The following is an 11,090-nucleotide window of genomic DNA, read 5'->3' on the forward strand; positions in this document are numbered from 1 at the left end:
CTAACTTTTTTGTTTACACTTGCTTCTTGTAATTTCGTAACATACGAAATAGGATATACTTCTTCTTAATTTAAAAATTGCGGTTTGATAACTTTAAGATTTTTGAATCTTATAATGGATATTTATAGATATAATAAGTTTATAGTAGTTACTCTATATAATACGATAATAATAAACATAGTACATAATCATAATAGTAGACAAATTAAATATATACAATAAAAATTTCCCACAATCACTGCATATTCAATATTCACTGTAAGTCCTAATGCTGCAATATGTATGTCACTAGTTTTTTTCAAAATATAATTTTATGCCTAGGTTATCCATAAAATTGTAGCAAACTTATCTTATTGAATAAGAGGATTTTCCGCTTCTGGCGATAAATTCATAATATGTAAGGTTTAATTTGTTTGGAAGATCAATAGTTTTTATACAATAGATTACTTTATTTTTTATTTAAGTCATATTTAGTACTTGCATATTGTATACTTTCATAACATTAACACTTAACACATTACAACTTAATGATAATAATAGATTAATAAATAGACACAATACAAAGTTTAAAATTACTGAATAATGTTCAGCATTCCGATAATAATCGAAAAGAAGGTGATATATGTTACTGCCAGTCCTGAAGCTGCATCATCACTGTTCTCGATTTCACTTAATATCAGACTTTCATTGCTTGCGAGCTTTAGTTTTTGCTCAACTACGTCCCTAAAAATATAATATTTTATATTTGGAAATCATATAAAATAATATGGCATACCCTAATGAATAAGTAGATTTACCACTTGCAGCAACAATTTTATAGGTTGAATGTTGTAACTTATTAGGGAGATTACAATTTGCTTCTTCATTAGCCCGATTATAGACGTAATGATAAACATGGGTGTTATTTACATGCCTGGTAATAATTAGCACGTTACCATTTAAGTCTGTTTCTGTAGGGGCTTCTCTTGGTAAACTATGCCTCAGATTTACGACAGTCTTGTATATATTTAGATGACTTTTTTCGTCATCTTTCTCTAATTCAACATTAGTAGTAGTGTAATCTTCACCTACTGGTAGCCAAAGCTTGCTTGATTCTGCATTGCTAAATCCGGCATTTTTAGAAGTATCCCATTGGAAAGGCGTTCTTTCAAAGTCCCTGCTAACTTCATTGAAATTTGTTTTATTTGCTTGGGGGTCGTGTCCTTGATCTGGTGTAACTTGACCGTCTTTCATTCCAATCTCTTCACCATTGTAGGTCACTTGAATACCTGGCAAAATTGACTGGAGCATAGTCAAGGCGTCAACATGATCTGTTCCAAATCGTGTTGCTACCCTATGATTATCGTGATTTCCTAACTGAAAATTTAATTACCCAAAATAATAAGATAATGGAAATAATAAAATATATGAATATACTTACCACCCAGTTGTGGACGTATTTTGAATCCAGATTATTTAACCATTGATCAATAACGCTTTTAATATCTTTAGATGTAGATGCGGAAGATAATGTTGAGATAAAATCAAAATTGAAGGTGAAGTGGGCTCCCAAAGTTTTACCATCCACTGATCCATAATAACGTAAGGTGTTTTCAAAGTCAGTGTAAGCCTCTGTCATGATAATTCTGAAACCAACAATATGAATTGTTGAAACCATAAACATAAATTTAAAGTTTAATCAATAATAAGTACCTTGCATCTCCTCCATTTTTTTTAGTATAATCATCCATTAGTTGCCTCCATGAATAAATAATCTCATAAGTCTCATCCAAATCTTTAGTCAATGTGTGATTAAGATATTCATAATCGTCTGGAGTTGTGCCATCAACACCAGATTGAGGTTCATCGGCAAATGAACTATCTTCAATTAAATATGGTACTGCATCAACCCTGAATCCTGCAACTCCTTTGTCTAACCAAAATATTAAAGTGTCCTGAAAAAATTAAATGGGGTACGTTTTGATTACATAACACTTACAATGTATTGCCATATTAATGTAACAAATACTTTTTATAATGTACTTACTTCCATTGCTTTTACAACATTAGGGTTTCTGTAGTTTAAGTCAGGTTGTGCAGAGGCAAACTGATGTAAATACCATTTGTTTGAATTATTGCTCACTTGAGACCATGCTGAATGTTTAAACAAGCTTACCTATGTAAATGTTTATGTTTTCATAAAAATTGTACATTATATTAAAAAATATTAATTATAATAACTTACCCAATTATTTGGAGGTTCACCGTTGTTTGTAGTTTTAAAGATATAAAAGTCTTTGTACGTTTCGTTTTCTTTTATCGCCTCTTGGAACCATTCATGCTCTTTGCTTGTATGATTTGGAACAAAATCCAATATAATTTTAATTCCCACTTCTTTAGCCTTTTGGAGCAACTGGTCAAAATCGTCATTAGTTCCATAAATTGGATCAACTAATCGATAGTCGCTAATGTCGTATCCTTGATCAACTTGGGGTGATTTGAAAATGGGTGACAACCAAGCAGCAGTCACCCCAATTTCTTTTAGATATTCCAATTTTGACATTATTCCTTGATAACAAATGAAATAATATTTTGAGTGCATTTTTTAAACCCTTTTGTTACTGTTGAAATCATCTTACCTTTTAAATCACCCTTGCCATCATCATTACTATCTTTGAAAGACACAGGATAAATTTGGTAAAATACGGCTGTTTTCCACCAATCAGAACTACCTTCGGTCAGAACTGCACAATTAGCAACTGAAGTTAAGGCCAAACAGGCTAATGTTAAGGCCAACATTTTGATTACTATTGACTAGAATAATTGATGCATGTCTATATATTTATACATAAGATATAAAATGTTATATGGAGAGGGGATAGATAATCTTCAGTTAAAATGATAAGTATAATCTTATGACTTATGACAAAAATTAGGAAAATATTATATGTATAGTAAATTATCGTATGAAATATTGTAAGTTAGAGGTTATAAGAGTTATAATAATGAAAATAAATAAATAAATAAATAAAATATAGCGAACTATATATTTATCAGTAAACATGTTTTATTATTAATAGATTCACATTTACTTAATTACAGTTACAACAGCACATCTGTTTTGATGTGTACTCGTACAAATATAAAGATAATATGTTAGTGTTTCAGATAATAATTAATTTGGCGTTCATCATATTAAAAACAACCTAATAAAATCGATGAAATCCTTAAACTCTTTTATCATAAAATAAATGGATATATACAGTATGAATTATATTACCATTGTAAAAAGTATTATTAACAATTTTAAGTTGTCGACTTCTGTTTAGTTAAACAAACATTTTTTATATGCTATTAACTACTTGATAAGAACATTTTTCAGCTAGATAAATAATTTTAACTTAAAAGTAATTTCATGTAACTAAGGATCTATTATCAATTGTTTTAAATTGTTACACAAATAGTTAATACATATACCGTATCAAAAATGATGAGCGTGTCTACTCGCATATTGAGACGGAACATCAATACCCCTTTGTAAACAAAAAGGAAAGATATACATGCAATTATGTGGGCGGGCCGAACTGACTGGAGGGGATCATTTGGTTTTGCTGCGTTTAGCATGCGGTTCGTCTCCGCAGACGTTGTTTTTAGTATATTTTATTTAATTTTTGGGATACATTTTTATTTTGAAAAAAGTAGTTTATTTTTAGAATACTTATTTTTGTTTTTGATATACCCTCAAAAAATATTTCATTTTACAGATTGAAAATTATACAAAGTTACGGAATTTAAATGGAGCATCCGAAGAACTCGAACTACATCCCCACGCATACGGAGAGTTACTAAATGCATTCGCAAAGATTAATTTACATTGTGCGCCGGCGCGCACCAGCACGGCGCATTGTCTCTGAGAGTAGGGATTCTTACTACCGGGCAAAACTTTTCTCTCTTTGTCGTGCATCCATCTCTTACAACATCCAGACACGAAGAGCATTTTTTGTACGGTATATTATTATATTATTGTAATAATATCTCAAACACTTACTTGTTTTCAAAATATACTATAATAATATAACATTAAATAAATGAGAATTTTTTTAGAAATAGAGATCATATTTGACATATAATTATTATTAAACTATATAATAAATAATGAATAAATCATATTCATATTTCCTTTAAAATAATTTAATTATAGCATTTAAGGTTACAAAAACATTGAAGTGACTTACAAGTTTAAGTTGCATTACAAAAATAAAAAAACATTTTATATAAAATATTAATTGTAGGGAATGAGTAAACAAAACAAGGAGTCTCAATAATGTATATCTTCTAACCGGATACAAACTTGGCATCCATGCTGAATGATTATATTATAATATTGTAATACATCGACAATTTTAAAGTAAAATTTTATTAAATAAGACGATCATTTTGGTAGGAAAATTAAAAGATCGCGGACACTTTTCTAAAAATATTTAAACAAGATAGGATTTGGAATGAATTTATAATATGATAAGACGAATTTATTGTTACCCAAAAAATCACGCACTCAGTAAGCACGACAATAGATTAGATATATTTGTTAAAATATTAATTTTTATTCATCGCATCTAAACGTGTACCCAATAATAATTCAGTAATAGATTTATATATAAAAATCGAGATCCTCATCTTTCTTGACAACTGATTTTTGTTCATTGATTTTAACCAAAGTCAATAATTAATTTGTCAATTCATTGATTTATTTTAAACAAAACCAGAGTTCAATAATCTCATGGTTCAATTCAGTATTAAACAACATTATTTAGGTTGCAGTTCGAAATTATTTGAGGTAACTTAAAATTGTTACACCATCTCCATGATCCCGAATTGAAATAATTTCTATCCTCAGATTAAGTATTTTATTTATTTATACTAAATAAAGTGTATACAATATAAATTTCATAATTATTGCAATACATTCAACATTCCAAGAACAATCAAAAAGATGGTGATGTATGTTACTGTAAGTCCTGACGCCGCACCATCACTGTAATCAATTTCTCTAATTATAAGACTTTCATTGCTGGCAAGCTTTAGTGTTTGCTCAACTATTTCCCTAGAAATATAATGCTTTTATATTTGAGTATCATACAAAATTGAGGAGAAATACCTACCCGACTGTATGAGTAGACATCCTACTTTTAATAATAACTTCATAGGCCGAAAGATTTAGTTTATTTGGTAGAATACAGGTTGCTTCTTCATTATCCCGATTATAGACGTAATGATAAACATGGGTGGCATTTACATTTCTGGTAATAATTAATACATTACCGTCCAGCTTTGTTTCTGTAGTGGATTCTCTTGGTAAGCTCCGCCTCAGATTTACGACAGCTTTGTATATAGATAGATGACTTGTAATGTCCTTTTCCTCTACTTCAACATTAGTATTTTTGTAATCTTTACCTACTGGTAACCAAAGATTTTTTGGATCTGCATTGCTAAATCCAGCATTATCTGTGGTATCCCATTGGAAGGGAGTTCTTTCGAAATCTCTGCTTACTTGTTCAAAGATACTGCAATTGTTTATAGCCTTTGGATCATGGCCTTCTTTGCATGTCACTTGTCCGTCTTCCATACCAATTTCTTCACCGTTGTAAGTAACTTGAACACCAGGTAAAATGGCTTGCATCATTGTCAGTGCATCGACGTGTTGAGTACCATATCGTGTTGCCACTCTGTGTCTGTCATGGTTTCCCATCTAATAAATGTCCACATTTATTTTTACTTAATAAAATATGTGAATATACATACCACCCAGTTGTGTACGTATTTTGAATCTAGTTTATTTAACCACTGATCAATTACATCTTTAATTTGTTTAGATGAAGATTTGGAAGATAATGTTGAGATAAAATCAAAGTTAAAAGTGAAATGTGCTCCCAAAGTTTTACCGTCAACAGATCCATAATAACGTAACGTGTTTTCAAAATCAGTGTAGGCCTCTGTCATAATAATTCTGAAAACAGTCAACCAAAAGTCAATTTTTTATTATTATTCAATTAATCTGTAACAAGTACCTTGCGTCTCCTCCATTATTTTTGGTGTAGTCATCCATTAGTTGTCTCCATGAGTAAATTATTTCAAAAGTCTTATCTAGATCTTTAGTCAATGTGTGATTAAGATATTCATAATCGTTTGGAGTTGTCCCATCAATACCAGATAGGGGTTCATTAGCAAACGAACTATCTTCGAACAAATATGGCACAGCATCAACTCTAAATCCTGCAACGCCTTTATCCAACCAATATATTAAAATGTCCTGGAAAAATGAAATTGAACATAATTTGATAATAATAATTAATAATTGATAATAATTAATAATAATTTAATTAGATAATCACTTCTGATTTATTGTTGAATTGATATCGAAATGTTTTATTTATACTTACTTCCATTGCTTTTACAACATTGGGGTTGCTGTAGTTTAAGTCCGGTTGTGCAGGTGCAAATTGATGTAAATACCACATATCACTGCCATTCACAGGAGACCAGGCAGATCCTTTGAACACGCTTACCTATACAAGTATTTCATAAAAAGCGTACATAATTTAAGAATTATTTATTCTAATAACTTACCCAGTTATTTGGCGGATTGTCTCCATTACCTTCTCTCCATATATAAAAGTCTTTATATTCTTCATCCCCATTTAGTGCTTTTTGGAACCACTCATGCTTGTCACTGGTATGATTTGGCACAAAATCTAATATAATTTTAATTCCTAATTCATTAGCCTTTTCGAGTAACTCGTCAAAATCTTCATTAGATCCGTAACTTGGATCAATTAATCGATAGTTACTGATATCGTATCCTTGATCAACTTGAGGTGATTTAAATATAGGTGACAACCATGTTGCAGTCACCCCAATCTCTTTCAGATAATTCAATTTTGATATTATTCCTTGATAATAAATGAATTAATATTTTGACTGTTGATAATATATGCATCTCTCACCTTTTAAATCACCCTTTCCATCACTATTACTGTCTTTGAAAGATACAGGGTAAATTTGGTAAAATATGGCAGTTTTCCACCAATCGGAATTACCCTCGGGTATAACTACACAATTAACAACTGACGTTAGGGCTAAATAAGCTAAACCTAATGCCCACATTTTTTTTTATCAATGACTAAAGTTATACCTCTACATTTTTATATATTTATTTAGTACTAAAAAGTTAAGTGTGGAGGGGATAGATATTTAGATAATCGTTATGTGACACTCTTCCTAAATTATATAGTTAACATATATTATTATTTTAGATAAAATGAAAGTAAGTGACAAAACGTAAAAAAATAATTTGGGTTAACTGTTTGTAATATTTTATGTTAATCTGTGACGTGTGTTATTGTATGTATTTTTGAGTCAATTTTTATAGAAACCATTTTGAAAACAATAAACACATGACCTATCTTTATGAATATCAGTATTTATTAGTTTTTTATTTAAATTGTTGATACAACAACTCAGTTGGTTTGATTTGCACCTATATTGACGTAATATGGTAATCTAATATTTAATAATATATTATATACCTTAAATTTGATTTCAAAGGAGTGAATTTGTAATGTTTAAAATCTAAAATGTTTCTATAATTGTTATACAATTAGTCTTATACTTTTTCTTCAAACACTCCAAATTTGTTGTCAGATCTCCTGTTTATGAGATATAACTATTATAAATAATAAAGAAATTTATAAAAAAATTTCCTTGTTGATGGTGGTTATTCAAACTAAGATATCTAATAAAATTTTACTAAATATTACACATTTTACATGATGCAGATGGAATATACGACAAATTATTATACATAGATTTTTATTATACAAAATAAATTAGGTCCTTTAAGAAATAAATAAAATAACCTATTTAATTTTTTTATTTAAAATATCATTAGACATAAATAATCTATAGTTATATGTAAGAAAAAGAAAAATGTATACATCATTTAACGGTAGTTTTTACACAATCATTATGATAGGGATAAAAATTTGCTTTTCAACCCTTTTCTACAATAGCCATTTATTTATAATATTAATTCCGATAAATTAGTGTAATATACAATCATCTTTGATGCACAGTAAATATTATAAAATGTTTTTTTGTTAATTTGTGTTTGTAGTAAATTAATCTGTAAATGATCTAAAAATATTTATTTTTATTTTGTTTAAGGCTGTATGGGAAAGTAGGAAATATAGAGAGAGGTATGACATTTTAATATTCGCTAGAAATTCAATACATTTTAGAAATATGTCCTGATAAAAAAATTAACAAATTTTTTACAATAGATTACTTTATTTTTTTATTTAAGTCTTATTTACTACTTGCAAATTGTATACTTTTATATTATTATAAAACTCAATAATAATAATAATAATAATAATAATAATAATAATAATAATAATAATAATAGATTAATAAATACACACAATACATAGTTTACAATTACTGAATAATATTCAACATTCCGATAATAATCGAAAAGAAGGTGATATATGTTATTGCCAATCCTGAAGCTGCATCATCACTGTTCTCGATTTCACTTAATATCAGACTTTCATTGCTTGCGAGCTTTAGTTTTTGCTCAACTACGTCCCTAAAAATATAACATTTTATATTTGGAAATCACATAAAATAATATGACATACCCTAATGAATAAGTGGATTTACCACTTACGGCAATAATTTTATATGTTGAATGTTGTAACTTATGTGGGAGATTACAAATTGCTTCTTCATTAGCTCGGTTATAGACGTAATGATAAACATTAGTGCTATTTACGTTTCTGGTAATCATTAGCACATTACCCTCCAAATTTGTTTCTGTAGTAGCTTCTTTTGGTATGCTATGCCTCAAACTTACAACAGTTTTGTATATAGATAGATGACTTTTATTGTCCTTTTCCTCTACTGCAACATTAGTTGTTTTGTAATCTTTACCAACTGGTAACCAAAGACTTTGTGGATCTGCCTTGCTAAATCCGGCATTAATAGTAGTATCCCATTGAAAAGGAGTTCTTTCGAAATCTCTGCTGACTTCGTCAAATTTAGTGCAATTTGCATTATCTATTGGATCATGGCCTTGCTGACATGTTACTTGTCCGTCTACCATACCAATTTCTTCACCGTTGTACGTAATTTGAACACCAGGTAAAATAGCTTGCATCATCGTAAGGGCGTCGACGTGTTCAACGCCGTAACGTGTTGCTACTCTGTGTCTGTCATGGTTACCCAACTAAGGAATGATTATTTTTATATTTGAATTATTTGGTCACGTAAATACTTACCACCCAATTGGGTACATAACGACTTGGAAGTTCAGTAATCCATCTGTCAATAATGGCTTTAAGATCGCTGGCTGAAGAATTAGCAGTGGCAGAAGCAATAAAATCAAAATTAAATGTGAAGTGAGCTCCTAATCTGGAACCATCACTGGTGCCGTAGTACAACATAGTGTTATTGAAAGTAGTCCACGCCTCTGTCATAAAAATCCTATAAAAAACAATAATTCATCAATGAATATCAATAAATAGTAAATTATAAAAATACGAAAGTACCTATCATCTCCTCCCTTGGTTTTTGTATAATTTTCCATCAAGTCTCTCCATTGATAAATCATATCATAAGTTTTATCTAAGTCACTGGTGTATATATGTTTCAAATATTCGTAATCATTAGGGCCCGCATTTTCGTCACCTGATTGTGGCTCATCTTTAAAACTTTCATCTTCAAACAGATATTGAACAGCATCAACCCTAAATCCCCCAACTCCATTATCTAACCAGTAGGTCAAAACATCCTACAAGGATATATTAATGTTATCTATATTAGTATACAATATTCAAGGTTTGTTTACCTTCATAGCTTGTACGACTTTAGGATTATTGTAGTTGAGATCAGGTTGGGCTTCTGCGAAGTTATGATAGTACCACATTTGTCTTTCTTCTCTGTAGGTCCATGCACTTCCTTTAAAGTTACTAAGCTATAAAAAGAAGTGTGAATAAAATGTTTTCAAGAAATAAGTTGTGTTCATTACCCAATTATTTGGGGGTTCACTGTTGTTGTTTCTGCCTTCTCTCCAAATATAAAAGTCTTTATAGTACTCATCATTATCCAAAGATTGATTAAACCAGTAGTGCCTGTCACTTGTGTGATTAGGAACGAAATCTAGAATAATCTTTATTCCTAGTTTCTTGGCTTCCTCAATTAGATTTAACAATTCTTCATTAGATCCGAAAACATTATCTACAGTTCTGTAATCGCTAATATCATAGCCTTGATCAACTTGAGGTGATTGGAAAATTGGTGATAACCATGTGGCATTTACTCCGAGGTCGTGTAAATATTGCAGCTTGGATGAGATTCCTTAGAATTGACGAGTTATTATTAAATGTATATTATTATTTTATGTCATAATAAGTTTTGTCGAAGTAGTAATTACAAAAATTGTGTATAAAAACCACTTTGACAAATTATAATAAAGATTGTGGTAAATAATGAGTCAAAAATATTAAAGAATGGATGAAATGTTTACATAAATTCAAAATTTAATAATATAAATTATTTTAATTACCTTGCAGATCTCCAATACCATCGTCGTTACTGTCTTTAAAAGATCGAGGATAAATTTGATAAAATACAGCTGTTTTCCACCAATCTGGATTGCCTTCAGTTACAGCTACACAGTTGGCCACAGTAGTGGCCACAACTAACATAAACGCTACTCTAATCATGGTTTAAGTATGTACCATTAAAACATCGCTAATGCGCTTATATATACGTATATTAATTGGGATTATCTTTCACTAAAGATAAAGTTAAAAATGATTTATATCTAAATTTTCATGGATTTAAGTATCAATCATATTATATTCAATTTCACAATTATTACTTTAATTAACTAGCAGGTTATTGTTCAATTTAAATCAATTGCCATGTGTAAATGAAACTGAAAATTAATTTTCCTTACATTTTATATATTTTATTGTCATATATATATACAAGGTGGTCCATCTAAAATGAACCGCGAGAAATTACAAACTAAGAACATTTTTTTCTCC

At 29.6% G+C, this 11,090-nt stretch overlaps 1 protein-coding gene across 1 annotated transcript; it reads right to left on the minus strand.

Annotated features, from left to right (window-relative positions):
- Window positions 1–458: 458 nt before the first annotated feature.
- On the minus strand, window positions 459–10,763 carry LOC109606709 (maltase A1-like). Its single transcript, XM_049964668.1, has 7 exons — window positions 10,604–10,763; window positions 10,067–10,395; window positions 9,887–10,012; window positions 9,588–9,829; window positions 9,318–9,522; window positions 8,679–9,265; window positions 459–723 (listed from the first exon to the last, which is right to left on the minus strand). Exons 1-7 carry the CDS (start codon window positions 10,761–10,763, stop codon window positions 573–575), a joined length of 1,800 nt encoding a protein of 599 aa, XP_049820625.1. The 3' UTR covers window positions 459–572.
- Between the last annotated feature and the right edge of the window lie 327 nt (window positions 10,764–11,090).

This window comes from Aethina tumida, chromosome 3 (assembly GCF_024364675.1).
Source record: "Aethina tumida isolate Nest 87 chromosome 3, icAetTumi1.1, whole genome shotgun sequence".
NCBI lineage: Eukaryota > Metazoa > Arthropoda > Insecta > Coleoptera > Nitidulidae > Aethina > Aethina tumida.

What these genes read in the sequence shown, in the direction of transcription:
- LOC109606709 (XM_049964668.1), bottom strand. Translation starts at nt 10,763, where the DNA reads ATGATTAGAGTAGCGTTTATGTTAGTTGTGGCCACTACTGTGGCCAAC. An exon ending in TGGTATTGGAGATCTGCAAG is followed by an intron (nt 10,396 to 10,603) that starts GTAATTAAAATA and finishes GTCAATTCTAAG; the next exon opens with GAATCTCATCCAAGCTGCAA. An exon ending in ACCAAGGGAGGAGATGATAG is followed by an intron (nt 9,523 to 9,587) that starts GTACTTTCGTAT and finishes TGTTTTTTATAG; the next exon opens with GATTTTTATGACAGAGGCGT.